Raw genomic sequence first — 23,053 nt, forward strand, 5'->3', positions numbered from 1 at the left:
GGGAGGGTTCAGTTTTGGTTCAGTGCATTTTTCCCCCAGTGAGATGTGATTGCTGGTATAAAAAACTCAAGAAAATTTCCCAAGAAGATGCATGATTTCATGATGACAATTACTCAAGAGGAACATTGATATGATGTCAAAATACGAATCCCTAAGCCATTGTTCCTCCATGGAGATGGGAATATAGAGGCCAAATTTCCTTTCTGAAAATAACAGAAGTCAGATAATAGGTGTCAGCACTCCAGACAAGCACAACGCCAAGAACAGATACAGTCAGCGAAGTGTTTACGCAAATTGATGACACTTTACCTCCCATAGCTACCTCCTCTTTCTACCACCATGTGTCTGGATCAAGAGAAAATTCCCAACTCCCATCTCTTCTTCAAGAGAGAAAAAGAAAAATGGACAATGGAGACTATTTTGTAGTTTTTCGGAGAGTGGCCTGAAGTTTGTTGTCTCACTTGTTTCAGAGCACTGATGGGAATGGCAATTTGGATTCCTTGTAGGGGCCACTGAGAAACATCGCAAACATTCCAACTTTTTATAGCTATAAAGAGATTGTAGCATGTCAGGCAAACACCAGGTAGAGCAAGTCTGTACAGGCTTCAGGAAAAAAAAAATTGGACAAACCTCTTTAACTGAGAAAATACATAAACCAATTCAGAGAAGTTGCATCCACAGACAAGGCTAGAGGGTCCCCAGAGTCTCTAGGAGAGCTTATTGCTGAAGATCTTTCACTTCTCAAAGTTAGTCAATAGACTGGGAGAAGTAGCTGTTTTCCAAATGCCCACATCTCAGCTAAATTTCACAAGATATAAAGTGAAACAGGGAAAACAGGGACCAATTAAAGGAGCAAACTAAATCTCAAGAAACTATCCCTAACGAAATGTAGATATGAGTCACCTAGCGAAAATCCAGAATCATCATCCTAACAATATTGAATAATCTATAAAACATATAGACAACCTAATGAAGAAAATGATACATGAATGAAATGAAAATATCAGAGAGATTAAAAACTGTAAGAAGAACAAAACATAAATTCTGGGACTGGGTTGAAAAATTGATTAAAGGGGTTCAAGAGAGAAATTAGGAACTGGTTGGAGACTGATGAAAACAAGACACAACATGCCAAAAATGTGTGGCTGCAAAAGCAGTACTAAGAGGTTAGTTTTCAGTAACATATCCTCATGCCTTTAAAAAAAGAAAAGATTGAAAATCAACATCCTTATTTTACATCTGAACTAGAAACAGAAGAAAAATCAACCCCAATATGGCAGAAATAAGAAAGTAATAAATATTGGAATGTATATAAGCAAAGTAGAGAATAGAAAACAGCCAACTGGCAGAAAAAGAAGTCAATGAAACTAAGAAATGGTATCCTGAGAAATTCAAAATATTAATTAGAAATTAAAATATTAATATTAATTTATTGTATTAATTAATTTAATATTAATTAAAATTAAAATATTAATCAATCAATTAATTTAATTTTATCTAAACTGAAAGAAAAAGAGATATATGTAGGATATTCAGATACCTAGAAACATGAAGTAGAATTGTGGTTACAAGTGACTAGGAGACAAGAATGAGAAGTTATTTAATTGGTACAAAGTCTCAGTTTGAGGTGGGAAAGTTCTGGAGATGAATATTGATGATGGGTCCACACAGTGTTATTGACAATGTCACTGAAGTGTACATTTAAAAATTTTAGAAGACAAGTTCAAGACAGAAGAGTGGTAAGACCCTGAGTATATCTCCCATGAATATATTAAAGCTAAAACTACATATAAAAGAGTTTTCTTTGAGAACTAAAGTAGAACAACAACTTTTGTACAACCATGAATACAAAAGAAAAAATAATTCCACACCAAACGTGTAGGAGAGGAAGAGAAGCAGTCTGGTTGGGACCCACACACCCATTGAGCATCCTGGAAGGGGAGGAGGTTATCCCAAAACGGGCGTCCTTCCCAAGGACCAAGGAGTTCAAGCACCATGTTGGGTACCCCAGCCCTGGGGCCCAGCACTAGCAAGACAAAATGCTTTTGCTGGTTTTGAAACCAGTGAAGCTTATAACTGAGAGAGCCCAAGGGCTGTTGGAAATCTAAGTTTCCCTGTTAAAGGATGTACACATGGACTTGCTTCCTCCCAGGTCCTGTGCAGAAACAGCAAGATGAAAAGTGCCTGCTGCTATGGCCAGCTGGCCAAGACCACCCCGGTGGGCCCCACCCCCCAGCCCACATGGACTGTAGCTCTAGCCCCTCTGGCTCTGGCCACATATCTCACTAAGGCAGTGGCCACCAACACCCCTGCCCCCAGGAGAAGCAGCAGCTCTCCTCAGGCTCCAGCCCCAGCCACTCCATCTTTGGTCACACTCCCAGTCAAGGTAGTGGCGATGAGCACACACTGGTGGCTCTCATCAGATAAAGGCTCCAATCTCTCTGGCTCCAGCTCTACAGCCACCAAAATGGTTATTTCACTGTGACCCAGGAGAAGCCTCAGCCCATGACGAATCCTAATTCTAGTCCCCCTAGCAGCTCACCGCTCACTGAACCAGGGGCTCCCAGTCCTATGTCAGACTCTAGCTCCAGCCCCACCCAGCCCTGGCTCCAGTTCTGACCCCTACAAGTGGAGGCCCCAGCAGGACCCTGAAAAAAGCCTCAGCCCAGACTACATAAGGAGTCTCCCACACAAGACATGCCTTTAAGACTGAGATAGGAAATGATTCTGCCTAATTTGAAAGACAAAGTCAAACAAAATGAGAAGACAAAGAAATATGTTCCAAATGAGAGAACAAGATGAAAAACCAAAGGAAATGTTAAAGACATGGAGATAAATACTTACCCCAAAAAAGAATTCAAACACTGGCTATAAAAATGGTCATTGAGCTCAGGAATAGAATAGAGGAACACTGTGAAAACTTTAAAAAAAAAAAAGAATATAAGAAATACAAATCAGAGCTGGAGAACACAATGCCTGAAATAAAAAATACACTAGAAGGAATCAACAGCACATTAGTAAATAGATTAGGTAATATAGATGCATAAGTGATCTGCAAGGTTGATTGAGAAATCACTCAGCAGAACAAAAACAAAGATAATTAAATCAGGATAGTTTAAGGGACCTGTGAAACAACAATATCTATACTAACATTTGCATTATAGGAGTCTCAGAAGGTGAAGAGAGAAAGGGGTAGAAAATGTACTTGATGAAATAATGGCTGAAACATTCCCTAACCTAAAGAAACTAGATATACAGGTCCAGGTAACACAGAGCAATATACACCAAGACATGATTTTTCAGCAGAGACTTTGCAGGCCAGAAGGGAGTGGCATTATATAATGTGCTGAATAAAAACCCCTATGACCAAGGATACTCTACCCAGCAAGGTTATCATTGATTTGAAGAAGAGTTTGTAGGATTGGGGGTTAACAGAGAGGATGAGATTGATTTTCACCAAAGAAAAGTTTCTGCGAGTTGGTGGTAGACAAAAACTGAGTTCATCACTACTGAACCAACCTTATAAGAAATGTTCAATGGCCCTCAAGTGAAAACTAAAGACCATAACAAGAAATAAGAAAATACATGTATGAAAAATCTCCCTGATAGAGGTAAATACACAGTAAAGACAGTGAATCAACCACTCAAACAAGGTAGTGTAAAACTCGAGAGACAAAAGCTATAAAATCAGCTGTACATATTCACAATGGAGTATTACTCAGCCATTAAGAAGAATACATTTGAATCAGTTCTAATGAGGTGGATGAAACTGGAGCCGATTATACAGAGTGAAGTAAGCCGGAAAGAAAAACACCAATACAGTACACTAACGCATATATATGGAATTTAGAAAGATGCTAACAATAACCCTTTATGCGAGACAACAAAAGAGACACTGATGTATAGAACAGTCTTTTGGACTCTGTGGGAGAGGGAGAGGGTGGGATGATTTGGGAGAATGGCATTGAAACATGTATAATATCATATATGAAACGAGTCGCCAGTCCAGGTTCAATGCATGATACTGGATGCTTGGGGCTGGTACACTGGGACGACCCAGAGGGATGGTACAGGGAGGGAGGAGGGTTCAGGATGGGGAACACGTGTATACCTGTGGCAGACTCATGTTGATATATGGCAAAACCAATACAGTATTTTAAAGTTAAAAAATAAAAAAAATAAAATCAACTATAATTAAAATAATCAATTAAGGGATGTGAAAAAAACATGTAAAATATGATACCGAAAGGCAAAACTTGTGGGAAAGGGAGTAAGTATGTAGAACCTTTAAAATGTTCAAACTTGAACAGCTATCAATATAAATATTGAAACATATTTTGAGCCCAAACATAAATTTTGAGCCCAAAAAATAAAGTCTCTCACAGTTTCCATTGTTTCCCCATCTATTAGCCATATCTCCATAGTTTTACCTTTTCCGGAATGTCATATAGTTGAAATCATCCAATGTATATAGCATTTTCAATTTGACTTCTTTTACACAGCAATATTCATTTAAGGTTTCTCCATATTTTGGGGACTTAATAGGCCATTTCTTTTTATCACTGAATAATATGACTGATAAAATATTATTGTATTGGTGTACAGTTTGTTTATCCATTCACCTGTTGAAGGACATCATTGTTACTCCCAAGTTTTTTTTTTTTTTTAACTTTACAATATTGTATTGGTTTTGCCATACATCAACATGAATCTGCCACAGGTAAACACGTGTTCCCCATCCTGAACGCTCCTTCCTCCTCCCTCCCCGTACCATCCCTCTGGGTTGTCCCAGTGCACCAGCCCCAAGCATCCAGTATCGTGCATCGAACCTGGACTGGCGACTCGTTTCATATATGATATTATTAATTGTGAATAATGTTGCTATAAACATTTGTTTCTAGGGTTTGTGCGGACATATTTTCACCTCCTTTGAATGAATGAAAACCAAGGAGGGTGATTGGTAGTTCGTATAGTAAGAGTATGTTTAGTATTTTAAGAAACTATTAAACTGCCTTCCAAACTGACTCTACCAGGTTGCAGTGAATGAAAATGAATTCCCTTAGTAATGGATAAAGATTCCTGTTGGTCCACATCCTAAACAGTGTTTGATGTTGTCCATGTTTGGATTGTAGCCATTCTACTAAATCTACAGAGATGTCCCAGTCTTATTTTAATTTGCATTTCCGTGATGACATGGATGTGGAATATCATTTCATATGCTTATTTACCACCTGTATATTTTCTTTAAAGGAGTGTCTGTTAGGGACTTGACCCATTTCTAAATTGAGTTGTTCATTTTCTTATTGTGTTTTAGGGTTCTTTTGTATTTTGGAATCAAGTCATTTTTCCAACATGTGAACAGATTTTCTCATCTTTGGCTCAACGTTTAATATTTTTTCACAATGTCTTTCACAGAGCAAAAGCTTTTTTTTATTTTAACAAAGTGCAGGTTATCAATTTTTAAAATGATGAAGTGCTTTTCATTTTTTAGTTTCATTACGTTTTAGCAAAGCTATATAGAATCAAGTGTTATGTACTATGAATTGTGATATTTACCTCATGTTATAGCCTTTGAAATGTTTGAAAAATCTTCTTAAAATCTGTGATAACATGTCTTCTCCTGACTTTCTTTTTTTTTTAATTTTACTTTATTTTTAAACTTTACAATATTGTATTAGTTTTACCAAATATCGAAATGAATCCACCACAGGTATACCTGTGTTCCCCATCCTGAACCCTCCTCCCTCCTCCCTCCCCATACCCTCCCTCTGGGTCGTCCCAGTGCACCAGCCCCAAGCATCCAGTATCGTGCATCGAACCTGGACTGGCAACTATTTCATACATGATATTATACGTGTTTCAATGCCATTCTCCCAAATCTCCCCACCCTCTCCCTCTCCCACAGAGTCCATAAGACTGATCTATACATCAGTGTCTCTTTTGCTGTCTCATACACAGCGTTATTGTTAGCATCTTTCTAAATTCCATATATATGCATTAGTATACTGTATTGGTGTTTTTCTTTCTGGCTTACTTCACTCTGTATAATAGGTTCCAGTTTCATCCATCTCATTAGAACTGAATCAAATGGCTGAGTTAATACTCAGAATCAAATATTCTTTTTAATGGCTGAGTAATACTCCATTGCATATATGTACCACAGCTTTCTTATCCATTCATCTGCTGGTGGGCATCTAGGTTGCTTCCATGTCCTGGCTATTATAAACAGTGCTGCGATGAACATTGGGGTGCAGGTGTCTCTTTCCATTCTGGATTCCTCAGTGTGTATGCCCAGCAGTGGGATTGCTGGATCATAAGGCAGTTCTATTTCCAGTTTTTTAAGGAATCTCCACACTGTTCTCCATTGTGGCTGTGCAAGTTTGCATTCCCACCAACAGTGTAAGAGAGTTCCCTTTTCTCCACACCCTCTCCAGCATTTATTGCTTGTAGACTTTTGGATTGCCGCCATTCTGACTGGTGTGAAATGGTACCTCATAGTGGTTTTGATTTGCATTTCTCTGATAATGAGTGATGTTGAGCATCTTTTCATGTGTTTGTTAGCCATCTGTATGTCTTCTTTTTCTCCTGACTTTCATTCGAATATTTCCTGCACAGACAGTCAAACACAGGCAATCTCTGTTTTCCTCTAGGGAGAATGTTCAGGAAAATGTTTTCTCTCAGGAAAGGTGTAATAACTAATGGGGCCCCTTGGAAAATCTAAATTCTCAAGAGAGTCATGAGAATTGTTTGTTTCAAACGGATGGTAAAATACAAACTTTGGTAGATCTAAAACATTACATTTAGAATGGATAAGCAATAAAGTTCTACTATATAGCACAAGCGGAGAAGGCAATGGCAAGCCACTCCAGTGTTCTTGCCTAGAAAATCCCATGGATGGAGGAGCCTGGTGGGCTGCAGTCCATGGGGTCGCTAGAGTCGGACGCTACTGAGCGACTTCACTTTCACTTTTCACTTTCACACAATGGAGAAGGCAATGGCAACCCACTCCAGTGTTCTTGCCTGGAGAATCCCAGGGACGACAGAGCCTCGTGCGCTGCCGTCTATGGGGTCGCACAGAGTTGGACACAACTGAAGCGACTTAGCAGGAGCAGCAGCAGCAGCAGCATATAGCACAAGGAACTGTATTCCATCCCCAGGGATAAACCATAATGGAAAATAACATTTAAAAAAAGGATTTGTGTGTGTGTAACTGAGTCACTTTGCTGTACAACAGAGATTGGCAAAATACTGTAAATCAGCTATCAGTTCAGTTCAGTTCAGTTGCTCAGTCATATCTGACTCTTTGCGACCCCATGAATCACAGCACGCCAGGCCTCCCTGTCCATCACCAACTCCCAGAGTTCACTCAAACTCACGTCCATCGAGTCAGTGATGCCATCCAGCCATCTCATCCTCTGTCATCCCCTTTTCCTCCTGCCCCCAATCCCTCCCAGCATCAGAGTCTTTTCCAATGAGTCAACTCTTCACATGAGGTGGCCAAAGTACTGGAGTTTCAGCTTTAGCATCATTCCTTCCAAAGAACACCCAGGACTGATCTCCTTTAGAATGGACTGGTTGAATCTCCTTGCAGTCCAAGCCAAATCAACTATACTTCAGTTTAAAAAAAAAAAAAATACAGCCTTTGCTCGCAAAAGTGCAGACAGCAACATTTTTATTATTCTCCAACATCATCAGAAAGTGAAGTAAACATTTTTAACCCTGGAATTTATCACTACAGAAAGTGAAAGTGAAACCATTAGTTGCTCAGATCAGATCAGATCCGTCGCTCAGTTGTGTCTGACTCTTTGCGACCCCATGAATCGCAGCACGCCAGGCCTCTGTGTCCATCACCAACTCCCAGAGACACTCAGACTCATGTCCATCGAGTCAGTGATGCCATCCAGCCATCTCATCCTCTGTCGTCCCCTTCTCCTCCTGTCCCCAATCCCTCCCAGCATCAGAGTCTTTTCTAATGAGTCAACTCTTCTCATGAGGTGGCCAGAGTACCGGAGTTTCAGCTTTAGTATCATTCCTTCCAAAGAAATCCCAGGGCTGATCTCCTTCAGAATGGACTGGTTGGATCTCCTTGCAGTCCAAGGGACCCTGAAGAGTCTTCTCCAACACCACAGTTCAAAAGCATCAATTCTTTGGCACTCAGCCTTCTTCATAGTCCAACTCTCACATCCATACATGACCACAGGAAAAACCATAGCCTTGACTAGACGAACCTTTGTTGGCAAAGTAATGTCTCTGCTTTTGAATATGCTATCTAGGTTAGTCATAATTTTCCTTCCAAGGAGTAAGTGTCTTTTAATTTCATGGCTGCAATCACCATCTGCAGTGATTTTGGAGCCCCCAAAAATAAAGTCTGACACTGTTTCCACTGTTTCCCCATCTATTTCCCATGAAGTGATGGGACTGGATGCCATGATCTTCGTTTTCTGAATGTTGAGCTTTAAGCCAACTTTTTCACTCTCCTCTTTCACTTTCATCCAGAGGCTCTTTAGTTCTTCTTTGCTTTCTGCCATAAGGGTGGTGTCATCTGCATATCTGAGGTTATTGATATTTCTCCCGGCAATCTTGATTCCAGCTTGTGTTTCTTCCAGTCCAGCGTTTCTCATGATGTACTCTGCATATAAGTTAAATAAACAGGGTGACAATATACAGCCTTGACGTCCTCCTTTTCCTATTTGGAACCAGTCTGTTGTTCATGTCCAGTTCTAACTGTTGCTTCCTGACCTGCATACAGATTTCTCAAGAGGCAGATCAGGTGGTCTGGTATTCCCATCTCTTTCAGAATTTTCCACAGTTTATTGTGATCCACACAGTCAAAGGCTTTGGCATAGTCAATAAAGCAGAAATAGATGTTTTTCTGGAACTCTCTGGCTTTTTCCATGATCCAGCAGATGTTTGCAATTTGATCTCTGGTTCCTCTGCCTTTTCTAAAACCAGCTTGAACATCAGGAAGTTCATGGTTCATATATTGCTGAAGCCTGGCTTGGAGAATTTTAAACATTACTTTACTAGCGTGTGAGATGAGTGCAATTGTGCGGTAGTTTGAGCATTCTTTGGCATTGCCTTTCTTTGGGATTGGAGTGAAAACTGACCTTTTCCAGTCCTGTGGCCACTGCTGAGTTTTCCAAATTTGCTGGCATATTGAGTGCAGCACTTTCACAGCATCATCTTTCAGGCTTTGGAATAGCTCCACTGGAATTCTATCACCTCCACTAGCTTTGTTCGTAGTGATGCTATCTAAGGCCCACTTGAGTTCACATTCCAGGATGTCTGGCTCTAGGTCAGTGATCACACCATCGTGATTATCTGGGTGGTGAAGATCTTTTTTGTACAGTTCTCCTGTGCATCAGTCCTGTCCAACTCTTTGTGACCTCATGGCAGATCCACCAGGGCTATTAGAAGAAGGAACAGTCTACCTTCTGTGGGATTGTCTCAAGGTTAAAGCAGACTATTAAAGTAACAGCCTACCCCTACACCATCATGCGTAGCTGAGATCTGTCTGCCCTGATAAGTTGTTTGGGATAAGGATTATTGCATTAGGATGAGGGCTATGGTGAGAGGAAAATTATGTCCTGGGTGTCTATCTTTCTGAGCCAGAGTTTGTATTCAGTGCAACTGGATTGGCAAATAAAGATGTTCTCATGGGGAGCTCTTCTTACCTGAGCTGTAAACATGACCCTCTTGGACCTGGTTCCCATCTTTCTCCACATTACTTCAGTAATGTGATTAAGGATGGAGGCCAGAGCTGGCGCTAATGAAAGGAGACAAAGAAAGTGAGAGCCTCCTTGCCGAGGCTGCGACCTCTGCATGTGGCTCTCTGAACTCAGCCACAGAGGGAAAAGACTCTTAGGACTATGTTAAATACTTTTTACTTCCTTTATAAATGTGATTAAAATACTTGCTACATTCGGTTCAGTTCAGTTCAGTCACTCAGTCCTGTCTGACTCTTTGCGATCCCATGAACTGCAGCACATGGGCCTCCCTGTCCATCACCAACTCCTGGAGTTTACTCAGACTCAAGTGCATTGAGTCAGTGATGCCATCCAACCATCTCATCCTCTGTCATCCCCTTCTCCTCCCACCTTCAATCTTTTCCAGCATCACAGTCTTTTCCAATGAGTCAGTTTTTCACATCAGGTGGCCAAGGTATTGGAGTTTCAGCTTCAGTATCAGTCCTTCCAATGAATATTCAGGACTAATTTCCTTTAGGATTGACTGGTTGGATCTTCTTGCAGTCCAAGGGACTCTCAAGAGTCCTCTCCAACACTACAGTTAAAAAACATCAATTCTTCAGCTCTCAGCTTTCTTTATACTCCAACTCTCACATCCATACGTGACTACTGGAAAAACCACAGCTTTGCCTAGATGGACCTTTGTCAGCAAAGTAATATCTCTGCTTTTTAGTTTTCTTTCTAGGTTGGTCATAACTTTTCTCCCAAGGAATAATCATCTTTTAATTTCATGGCTGCATGAAATCATTATCTGCAGTGATTTTTGAACCAAAAAAGATAAATTCTCCCACTGTTTCCATTGTTTCCCTATCTACTTGCCATAAAGTGATGGGACCAGATTCCATGATCTTAGTTTTCAGAACATTGAGCTTTGAGCCAAAATATTCACTCTCCTCTTTCACTTTCATCAAGAGGCTCTTTAGTTCTTCTTTGCTTTCTGCCATAAGGGTGGTGTCATCTGCTTATCTGAGGTTATTGATATTTCTCCCAACAATCATGATTCCAGCTTGTGCTTCATCCAACCCAGCGTTTCTCATAATGTACTCTGCATATAAGTTAAATAAGCAGGGTGACAATATACAGCCTTGACATACTCCTTTACCAATTTGGAACCAGTCTGTTGTTCCATGTCCAGTTCTAACTGTTGCTTCCTGACCTGCATACAGATTTCTCAGAAGGTAGGTCAGGTAGTCTGATATTCCCATCTCTTTAAGATTTTCAACAGTTTGTTTTGATCCAACAATCAAAGATTTGAAATAGTCAATAAAGCAGAAATAGATGTTTTTCTGGAGGTCTCTTGCTTTTTCAATGATCCAACAGATGTTGGCAATTTGATCTCTGGTTCCTCTGCCTATTCTAAATCTAGCTTGAACATCTGGAACTTCATGGTACATATACTGTTGAAGCCTGGCTTGGAGAATTTTAAGCATTACTTTACTAGCATGTGGGATGATGACCATTATATCCACTACTACTACTATATTTTTGCCTACTACTGTGGGCAAGAATCACTTAGAATAAATGGAGTAGCTATCATAGTCAGTAAAAGAGTCTGAAACGCAGTACTTGGATGCAATCTGGAAAACGACAGAATGATCTCTGTTCATTTCCAAGGCAAACCATTCAGTATCACAGTAATCCAAGTCTATGTCCTGACCAGCAGTGCTGAAGAAGCTGATCGGTTCTATGAATACCTACAAGACCTTTTAGAACTAACACCCCCCCCAAAAAAATGTCCTTTTCATTATAGCAGACTGGAATGCAAAAGTAGGAAGTCAAGAAACACCTGGAATAACAGGCAAATTTGGCCTTGGAGTACAGAATTAAGCAGGGCAAAGGCTAATAGAGTTCTGCCAAGAGAACGCACTGGTCATAGCAAATACCCTCTTCCAACAACACAAGAGAAGACTCTATACATGGGCATCATCAGATGGTTAATACCAAAATCAGATTGATTATATTTTTTGCAGCCAAAAATGGAGACGCTCTATACAGTCAGCAGAAACAGGACTGGGAGCTGACTGTGGCTCAGATCATGAACTCCTTATTGCCAAATTCAGACAATCTGAAGAAAGTAGAGAAAACCACTAAACCATTCAAGTATTACCTAAATCATATCCCTATGATTATACAGTGCAAGTGAGAAATATATTTAAAGGATTAGATCTGATAGACAGAGTGCCTGAAGAACTATGGATGGAGGTTTGTGACATTGTATAGGAGTCAGGGATCATGATCATCCCTAAGGAAAAGAAAAACAAAAGAGCAAAATGGCTGTCTGAGGTGACATTACAAATAGCTGTGAAAAGAAGAGAAGAGAAAAGCAAATGAGAAAAGGAAAGATATACCCATTTGAATGTAGAGTTCCAAAGAATAGCAAGGAGAGATAAGAAAGCCTTCCTCAGTGATCAATGCAAAGAAAAGAATAGAATGGGAAAGACTAGAGATCTTTTCAAGAAAATTAGAGATACCAAGGGAACATTTCATGCAAAGATGGGCTCGATAAAGGACAGAAATGGTATGGACCTATCAGAAGCAGAATATAATAAGAAGAGGTGACAAGAATACACAGAAGAACTATACAAAAAAGATCTTCATGACCCAGATAATCACAATGGTGTGATCATTCACCTAGAGCCAGACATCCTGGAATGCAAAGTCAAGCAGGCCTTAGGAAGAATCACTACGAACAAAGCTAGTGGAGGTGATGGAATTCCAGTTGAGCTATTTCAAATCCTAAAAGATGATGCTGTGAAAGTGCTGCATTCAATATGCCAGGAAATTTGGAAAACTCAGCAGTGGCCAGGGGACTGGAAAAGATCAGTCTTCACTCCAATCCCAAAGAAAGGCAATGCCAAAGAATGCTCAAACTACTGCATCATTGCACTCATCTCACAGGCTGTATATAGAATGACTGCAAATCATTAAGAGAAAAAAAAAACTCAGAAGATGGGCAAAAGATTTGAATAAACTCTTCATACAAAAAGATATCCAAAGGTCAATGAGCATATGATAATGTGTTCAATACAATTAGTCATCAATAAAATATAAATAAAATCACAGAGATATATCACATTAGTTAAAATTACAAAATTAATATCAACTGTTGGTAGGAATGTAAAATGATAAAACCACACTGGAAAACTGGCAATATTTTCTATTAATAAAAATAAGCATGCATCTATCCTATGGTTAGGTAATTCTATTCCTTGGCATATACCCATTGAAAACAAGTATACAAATATTCATAGAAACTTAAGTCACAATAGCAAAAAACTAAAAAGAACACTTGGCCACCTGATGTGAAGAGCTGACTCATTTGAAAAGACCCTGATGCTGGGAAAGATTGAGGGCAGGAGGAGAAGGGGATGACAGAGGGTGAGATGGTTGGATGACATCACCGATTCAATGGACATGAGTTTGGGTAAATTCCAGGAGTTGGTGATGGACAAAGGCCTAAAACTGAGTGACTGAACTGAACTAAAAAAGAACCCAAATATCCATAAAAAGTAGGATAGACAAATGAATTTTGGAATGTTCATATCAAATATTATGCAGCATAAAAAAGAGTGAACCTCTGATACACCAACAGCATAGGTGAATTTCAAAAATATTTTATTGAGTCAAAGAAGCCAGAAACAAAAGCGTTCATGGTGTGTGTGGGAAACTTAGTATTTACTCTTTGCAACCCCATAGACCAAAGGCCCCTCTGTCCATGGAATTTCAGGCAAGAACAGTGGGTTGCAAAAGAAACTACAGAAAGAAAGAAAGGGAAGTCGCTCAGTAGTGTCCAACTCTTTGCAACCCGATGGACTGTAGCCTACCAGGCTCCTCCATCCATGGAATTTTCCAGGCATGAGTACTGGAGTGGGTTGCCATTTCCTTCTCCTCACTGTGTGTAACTTATTTATAAAAGTTCAAAAACAGGCAAAACAAATCTGTGTGACAGAAGTCAGAATAGTGGTTACCTTGGAGTAGGAAAGTGACTTCTATTAATAGCAATGAAAGAGGTCACAGAATTTTCTGTAGTGATGAGTACTTTCTTCTGAATGGTGCTTACACACATGTATTGATCTATGAAAATTCATTGAACTACACACTTTGTATTATAGCTCTAGCACTTGGAACTTTGGACTGGCAGACCACATGGATCTGAAGCTTATCTCTGGTACATAAATATGACTCTGCTGAGCCCATATAGGTGAATCGTGGGACAGGCCACAGGGACTCTGCATCAAGGCTCTCCAGGTTCAGCAAAGACAATACATCTTTCAGAAACACCATTATTCACATATTACTGAGACTTAGTAGAGACTAACCAAAGAACATCAAGTTACTATAAAACCAGAGTTGCCTGTTTGAACTGAGATGCTGTCAGACCCCTCCAAGTCATGAGACACTGTGATCACAGCAACTACGCATTATACACTGAATGTAGAATAACTTAGGCCAAGAACACCTGCAGAAGACAAAAGCAAGTGGATGAACAGCTGGTCCAGACCTCCACATCACCTGTATCACTGATGCCTCCCTCTAATGCGTGTGTGTGCACACACATGCATGTGAAAAATCTCCAAGAGATTTCCTACAACCAGTTGATAGTTTAGGAAGAAAGGCTTGATACAAGGATGGTTTGACTTGTTATATTGGTGCAATATATGTAACACTCAGGTGTGGGGCCTTAAAGGTAATTAGAGTAAATTTGTCATTGCCCATACATGAAATTAAAAGATGCTTACTCCTTGGAAGGAAAGTTATGACCAACCTAGATAGCATATTCAAAAGCAGAGACATTACTTTGCCAACAAATGTTCGTCTAGTCAAGGCTATGGTTTTTCCTATGGTCATGTATGGATGTGAGGTTTGGACTGTGAAGAAGGCTGAGTGCCGAAGAATTGATGCTTTTGAACTGTGGTGTTGGAGAAGACTCTTGAGAGTCCCTTGGACTGCAAGGAGATCCAACCAGTCCATTCTGAAGGAGATCAGCCCTGGGATTTCTTTGGAAGGACTGATGCTGAAGCTGAAACTCCAGTACTTTGGCCACCTCATGCAAAGAGTTGACTCATTGGAAAAGACTCTGATGCTGGGAGGGGTTGGGGGCAGGAGGAGAAGGGGATGACAGAGGATGAGATGGCTGGATGGCATCACTGACTCAATGGACATGAGTCTCAATGAACTCCAGGAGTTGGTGATGGACAGGGAGGCCTGGCATGCTGCGATTCATGGGGTCTCAAAGAGTCGGACACGAATGAGTGACTGATCTGATCTGATCTGATAGGTAGCCATTCAACTATTCATCTACCTTGTGGAGAGAGAAGTTTCCTGAGATGGGACCATTCACGGTCTCCTGGACAATGGCAAATGGGTTGACTGGTTGGTCATGGACCTGGAAGGAGCACAGTTGGGATACCGGGTGAATGGAGGTGTGGGAAAAAGATGTGAGATAGCACACAAAGTATCTGAATCTGTGCATAGCACACTCATGCCAACCAAAGACATCATTGCAGAAGAGGCATTAATCAACCAGGTATAGGATGACTCAGTAGATGTTGGGCAGCCTCTGCTTTGGCCTCTCCACTGACTGCACACTGAGCACACAAATGCAGTAAGCAATGCGATGGGGCTTTGCGTGAATATAACAGCATAGGCTGCCTCTCACCAAGGCTGCTCTACTGTGCTGAATATCTGCTCTGTTGGCAGCAAAGCCCAATGCTGAGCCCTCAATATGGTACCTTATTCTTAAGGGGACCAGTAAGTCAACTGATTGGAGAAACAAATGGCAACCCACTCCAGTATTCTTGCCTGGGGAATCCCATGGACACAGGAGCCTGGCATGGGGTCGCAAGAGTCAGACACAACTTAATGACTAAACCACCACTGCCACCAAGTCAGTTGATCACGTATTGAATCCTTCCACCCTATATAGGGCAATGATCCATTGGGTTGCAGATGATATCAATCACAAGTATGAATTTCCCTTTCTTGTTCACAGTATCTTGATCAGTACCTCCACTGAGTGCTATTAGATCGTGTGATTTCAGATATATATAATATCACCTCAGTCCATTTCACAATTGTTCACATTTCCTCAGGCTCATTTCACAGCAAAGGAGTGACAAAGGGCAAATGGCCAAGGAATTAACTGGTTCCAATACATTTTGTTATTCATTGGACCTTTGGATGGTATCACTGACTCAATGCAAAAGAGTTTCAGCAAACTCCAGGAGACAGTGAAGGACAGAGGAGCCTGGCATGCTGCAGTCCATGGGGTTGCAAGGAGTCAGACAGGACTTAGTGACTGAGTAACAACAATACATATTGTATTACTCAGACCTTGTAGATCAGATAGAAATTGTAACCTGACATGCAGATTTGGAGCACTGGGCTCTTGATAACACTCTGAAGCATTAGAATACTGCTGTTCAGTATATACTGATAGTAGTATATGCCTACTCTGACAGGTAGAATACATGTGCCCCACCATAAGGATAAAGAGGACAGGAGTGGCCCTCTACTTTTATAGAGCTTATCATTTTCCATGAGGAAAGCACCAGAAATTATCAAAAGCTTTTCAAAAGTAAACTTCGTCAGCCCTTGTGCTTTACTCATTCATCCTCCAGACAGATCCACAAGCTGCAGGGCACATCCAACATGAAACCCTAACTAGGATGCCCACACATTTCCAGATCGGTGCTCAAGGGTGTAGGTTCTGAGTTGCTATCTAAAATGATGTGATGATTAAGATTTTTATTCTACTACAAGGTTCACCATAGCTGCAAAATGAGACCAAGTACACGAAAAGAAATACAGCTTCAGGAATTACTGTCGAGTTTCTGTTTCACTATCAGATAATAAGCAAGAATCAATCTCTGCATCTCCCAAGTGCCTCTTGTATGTTTGGGAGCTGGACCGACATAAAAATTCATGAACCATAACAAATTCCTGTATTGGGGAGCAGTGATATTCATGGAGTAACCAGAGAGTGAGAGCTGGACCATAAAGAAGGCTGAGCACTGAAGAATTGATGTTTTTGAACTGTAGTGCTGGAGAAGACTCTTGAAAGTGTCCTTTGGACTGCAAGGAGATCAAACCAGTTAATCCTAAAGGAAATCAATCCTGAGTATTCACTGGAAGGACTGATGCTGAAGCTGAAGCTCCAATAAGTTGGCCATTTGCTGTGAAGAGCCAAATCATTGGAAAAGACCCTGATGCTGGGAAAGATTGACGGCAAGAGGAGAAGGGGGCGACAGAGGATGAGGTGGTTAAATGGCATCACTGATTCAATGGACATGAGTTTGACCAAACTCCAGGAGATAGTGAAGGATAGGAAAGCCTGGTGTGCTGTGGTTCATGGGGTCACAGAGTTGGATATGACTTAGTGACTGAACAACAACAAGAATGTAACTTAATATGTGTGTACTCTTTTCATTATGAAGGTACTACCTGTTCTTAACCTCTAAAGACCTTGAAATTTCTCTTGTTTCCTCAGAGACTACAAATCCTCTTCCGTCTCAGAAGGGGGGCAGTGGTTGTCTTCTGTGTGCCTCTATAGGGAGCACATTGGTGTGAGACCTACTGTACCCTACACAAACCCTCATGACAATTGGGAAGGAGCCCTGTGGATATTATAAATGAATAAAGCCTTCTCTTCTCTTAGGCAGCATGAGTAACCAAGGTCCTTTTTCGATAGTCCTCAGAGGAGGAGCAAGTCTTTCAGAATCATCAGGAAACTTAGTCACACTGGGTATGTTTGCTTTTTTATGCATGAAGGTGGTGTGGGGTCCATACAGCACTCATCTCTAAACACACACGTTTCTTAATTGCCTTTGTGAGTTCTGGCCAAATATATTTGAACATCATTTTCATTGCTTTGTTACCATCACTCTTCAATAACATGCAAAAGTGTATTTTCATTCACATTCCCATTTTGCTCCTTGATAATATATTAAGCAAAATATCAATGTGTTAATATAATCTGTATCTGAATGGTTATTTTTGACTGGTGGCTAACTATAAGTAAGGAGCAAAGTGTGTGTGACTTTCTGCTAAATGTTTAACATTTGTAAAGTCCAGTGCCTTTTTATTAAAAAAAAAAATAGGCCTGAACTATCACATACAGAGAGAAGTCAAATATTTAAAGGAAGAATATTCAGTTTTTGGATTCAGTTCAGTTCAGTTGCTCGGTCATGTTCAACTCTTTGTGACCCTATGGACTGCAGGACGCCAGGCGTCCCTGTCTATCACCAACTCCCAGAATTGACTCTAACTCATATCCATCGAGTTGGTGATGCCATCAAACCATCTCATCCTCTCTTGTCCCCTCCTCCTCCCACCTTCAATCTTTCCCAGCATCAGGGTCTTTTCCAATGTGTCAGTTCTTTGCATGAGGTGGCCAAAGTATTGTAGTTTCAGCTTCAGCATCAGTCCTTCCAATGAACACCCAGGACTAATTTTCTTTAGGATGGACTGGTTGGACCTCCTTGTTGTCCAAGAGACTCTCAAGAGTCTTCTCCAACACCACAGATCAAAAGCATCAATTCTTCAGTGCTCAGCTTTCTTTGTGATCCAACTCTCACATCCATACATGACCAGTGGCAAAAACATAGCTTTGACTGGACAGACCTTTGCTAGCAAAGTAATGTCTCTGCTTTTTATTATGCTGTCTAGGTTGGTCATAGCTTTTTTTCCAGTTTTTGTATAAGTGTACAAATAGCTGTATGTTTATGTGCAAAAACAAGAGTCTGAGCCATGAGTATGAGCTTGATAACTCCACCCTCAGAACAGTGGTGGGTAAAATGGAATTTAATAAACAAAATGATTTATTTTTAACTTTCTGGATATGACATCATGGGAATAGTAACAAAGGAGTAACAATGGAAATTGGATGATTTGTAAATGTTTATAGTTCTATTGCCATTTAAATTGAGAATTATTATTCATTCTTACTCTCTCCAAGATAAGATGATCTTGCATAAAAGATGAGAATAAAATTTAAACAAGAGGGACAATATTATGTTTATACTTGCATTCTAATTGTGGAATCTTAGCGTAAGAAAGATTATTTAATTCAATCTTTCAAGGAATTTAGACCCCTTTCCATCATCCCTCCCAGAAGTCCTGTAGCTATTCTCAATCACCTGTAGAGCCAATGTCTGAAACAGAGTATTTCTAGAGTGTTTATCAATAATGAGTCCTAATCTAATGAAATTATTGATTCTGTTTTGTGTTTAGATAAACAGCACAGTATATATCTATTCAAGCATTCATATAAATGTTCATCTGAATATTGTGAAAAGCTAAATGTGAAAGAATAGATTGTAGGCTGAAAATAGGTTTTTGTACTTGAACAAGCAGAGATTTTGTGCAATATTAGTTGTGGAGGTAACCACTAAGATGCAGAAGTGAAAAGTGTGTCTCAACAGGCAGGTAAGTGGTTAATTGCTAATGGTGTACTTTGGAAAATGGTATGTCTACCTAGAGAATGCACTGTCCTTGATAAAACCTTCCAACTCAAAATTAATGTATAGCAGCTTAACGACTTTAGCATGTATATCAGTTAAGTGTCATAGTTTCTGGGAAAAAATGGAGATAACTTTAATATAAGCAAAGAAGAATAAAATTTATTTCAATGATATGAGATATTTCACTGAATGAAACAAAAACTCTATATTTGATTAACATGTGGCAACATACTTATTTTGAAAATTTAGCCTCTTAAAAACTTAACAAGAAAGAAAATATATGTATATATGTGTTTATGTGTATGTATGCATTTTAGGATTACCAAATATATTATTTAAAATTCCATTTAAAAACACAAAAACTCACCAAAAGGGTTTCTGAATACATTTTACACCACAGAAAGGTATAAGGTGACACAGCTCTCTTTTAAGAGACTTCTCTTTAACCCTGGACATTAATTCAGTTCCTTCTGTCGTAGGGCTATGGGAGACAATATGTCCTCTGTCACTGAGTTCATCCTACTTGGATTTCCCCTTAACACAAGGACTCAGATGCTCCTCTTTGGGCTCTTCTCCCTGTTCTATGTCCTCACCCTGCTGGGGAACGGGGTCATCCTGGGGCTCATCTCACTGGACCCCAGACTGCACACCCCCATGTACTTCTTCCTCTCACACCTGGCCATCGCTGACATGGCCTACGCCTGCAGCACGGTGCCCCAGATGCTGGCCAACCTCCTGAGTCCAGCCAAGCCCATCTCCTTTGCTGGCTGCATCACACAGACCTTTCTCTTCTTGACATTTGCGATCACAGAATGTCTTCTCCTGGTGGTGATGTCCTATGATCGGTATGTGGCCATCTGCCACCCCCTCCGGTATTCAGTCATCATGAGCTGGACAGTCTGCGTCATGCTGGTGGTGACTTCCTGGACCATTGGAGTCCTTCTGTCTTTGGTTCATCTAGTGTTACTTATGCCCTTACCCTTCTGCATGGCCCAGAAAATCGATCATTTCTTCTGTGAAATCATGGCTGTTCTCAAACTTGCTTGTGCAGACACACACATCAATGAGCTTATGGTATTGGCTGGAGCAGTTTCTGTGCTAGTGGGACCCTTCTCCTCAGTTATAATCTCGTATGTGTGCATCTTCCGTGCCATCCTTAGACTCCAGTCAGGGGAAGGGCAAAGCAAAGCCTTCTCCACCTGCTCATCTCACCTCTGTGTGGTCGGACTTTTTTTATGGCACAGCCATTATCATGTATGTTGAACCCAGATATGGGAATCCCAAGGAACAGAAGAAATACCTTCTCCTGTTTCACAGCCTTTTCAACCCTATGCTGAATCCCCTTATCTATACTCTTAAGAATTCAGAAGTTAAGAATGCCATGAAGAGAGTGCTGGGTATAGAGAGTTTTATGAAAAGATGATCACATCTGGGTTGACAATGACCTCAGTTCAGTTCAGTCGCTCAGTTGTGTCCAATTCTTTGTGACCCCATGAATCGCAGCACACCAGGCCTCCCTGTTCATCACCAACTCCCGGAGTTCACTCAGACTCACATCCATCGAGTCAGTGATGCCATCCAGCCATCTCATCCTCTGTCGTCACCTTCTCCTGCCCCCAATCCCTCCCAGCGTCAGAGTCTTTTCCAATGAGTCAACTCTTCGCATGAGGTGGCCAAAGTACTGGAGTTTCAGCTTTAGCATCAGTCCTTCCAAAGAAATCCCAGGGCTGATCTCCTTTAGGATGGACTGATTGGATCTCCTTGCAGTCCAAGGGACTCTCAAGAGTCTTCTCCAACACCACAGTTCAAAAGCATCAATTCTTCAGTGCTCAGCTTTCTTCACAGTCCAACTCTCACATCCATACAAGACCACTGGAAAAACCATAGCCTTGACTAGACGGACCTTTGTTGGCAAAGTAACGTCTCTGCTTTTCAACATGCTATCTAGGTTGGTTATAACTTTTCTTCCAAGGAGTAAGCGTCTTTTAATTTCATGGCTGCAGTCACCATCTACAGTAATTTTGGAGCCCAGAAAAATAAAGTCTGACACTGTTTCCACTGTTTCCCCATCTATTTCCTATGAAGTGATGGAACCAGATGCCATGATCTTTGTCTTCTGAATGTTGAGCTTTAAGCCAACTTTTTCACTCTCCTCTTTCACTTTCATCAAGAGGCTTTTGAGTTCCTCTTCACTTTCTGCCATAAGGGTAGTGTCATCTGCATATCTGAGGTTATTGATAGTTCTCCGGCAATCTTAATTCCAGCTTGTGCTTCTTCCAGTCCAGCATTTCTCATGATGTACTCTGCATATAAGTTAAATAAGCAGGGTGACAATATACAGCCTTGATGTACTCCTTTTCCTATTTGGAACCAGTCTGTTGTTCCATGTTCAGTTCTAACTGTTGCTTCCTGACCTGCATATAGGTTTCTCAAGAGGTAGGTCAGGTGGTCTGGTATGCCCATCTCTTGAAGAATTTTCCACAGTTTATTGTGATCCACACAGTTAAAGGCTTGGCATAGTCAATAAAGCAGAAATATATGTTTTTCTGGAACTCTCGTGCTTTTTTGATGATCCATCAAATGTTTGCAATTTGATCTCTGGTTCCTCTGCCTTTTCTAAAACCAGCTTGAAAGTCTGGAAGTTCATGGTTCACGTATTGCTGAAGCCTGGCTTGGAGAATTTTGAGCATTATTTTACTAGCATGTGAGATGAGTGCAATTGTGCAGTAGTTTGAGCATTCTTTGGCATTGCCTTTCTTTGGGATTGGAGGGAAAACTGACCTTTTCCAGTCCTGTGGCCACTGCTGAGTTTTCCAAATTTGCTGGCATATTGAGTGCAGGACTTTCACAAAATCGTCTTTCAGGATTTGGAATAGCTCAACTGGAATTCCATCACCTCAACTAGCTTTGTTCATAGTGATGCTTCCTAAGGCCCACTTGATCTCACATTCCAGGATGTCTGGCTGTAGGTGAGTGATCACACCATCATGATTATCTGGGTCGTGAAGATCTTTTTTGTACAGTTATTCTGTATATTCCTGCCACCTCTTCTTAATATCTTCTGCTTCTGTTAGGTCCATACCATTTCTGTCCTTTATCGAGCCCATCTTTGCATGAAATGTTCCTTTGCTATCTCTAATTTTCTTGAAGAGATCTCTAGTCTTTCCCATTCTGTTGTTTTCCTCTGTTTTCTTTCATTGATCGCTGAAGAAGGCTTTCTTATCTCTTCTTGCTATTCTTTGGAACTCTGCATTGAGATGCTTATATCTTTCCTTTTCTCCTTTGCTTTTCCCTTTTCTTCTTTTCACATCTATTTGTAAGGCCTCCTCAGACAACCATTTTGCTTTTTTGCATTTCTTTTCCATAGGGATGGTCTTGATCCCTGTCTCCTGTACAATGTCACAAACCTCCGTCCATAGTTCATCAGGCACTCTATCAGATCTAGTCCCTTAAATCTATTTCTCACTTCCACTGTATAATCATAAGGGATTTGATTTAGGTCATACCTGAATGGTCTAGTGGTTTTCCCTACTTTCTTCAATTTAAGTCTGAATTTGGCAATAAGAAGTTCATGATCTGAGCCACAGTCAGTTCCTGGTCTTGTTTTTGTTGACTGTATAGAGCTTCTCCATCTTTGGCTGCAAAGAATATAATCAATCTGATTTCGGTGTTGACCATCTGGTGATGTCCATGTGTAGAGTCTTCTCTTGTGTTGTCCATGCACTGGACAATGACCTAGGAGGATATTATTTCAAAACCTCTTAAGCCCAAGCCCACATAAGAGTATCTGAGATGCTTATTAAAAATAGAATAAATCTCCTGACCCACCGTTAGATCACTGATTCA

General features: G+C 40.6%; 1 protein-coding gene across 1 annotated transcript; it reads left to right on the plus strand.

The window, feature by feature from the left end:
* Positions 1-19,690: 19,690 nt before the first annotated feature.
* Positions 19,691-20,630, plus strand: LOC102276937 (olfactory receptor 2A7-like). Its single transcript, XM_014480287.2, is given in 2 exon segments — positions 19,691-20,437; positions 20,439-20,630. Coding segments are annotated over 2 exon segments (939 nt in total).
* The last annotated feature ends 2,423 nt before the right edge of the window (positions 20,631-23,053 follow it).

Source organism: Bos mutus, chromosome 4 (assembly GCF_027580195.1).
Source record: "Bos mutus isolate GX-2022 chromosome 4, NWIPB_WYAK_1.1, whole genome shotgun sequence".
Classification (NCBI taxonomy): domain Eukaryota; kingdom Metazoa; phylum Chordata; class Mammalia; order Artiodactyla; family Bovidae; genus Bos; species Bos mutus.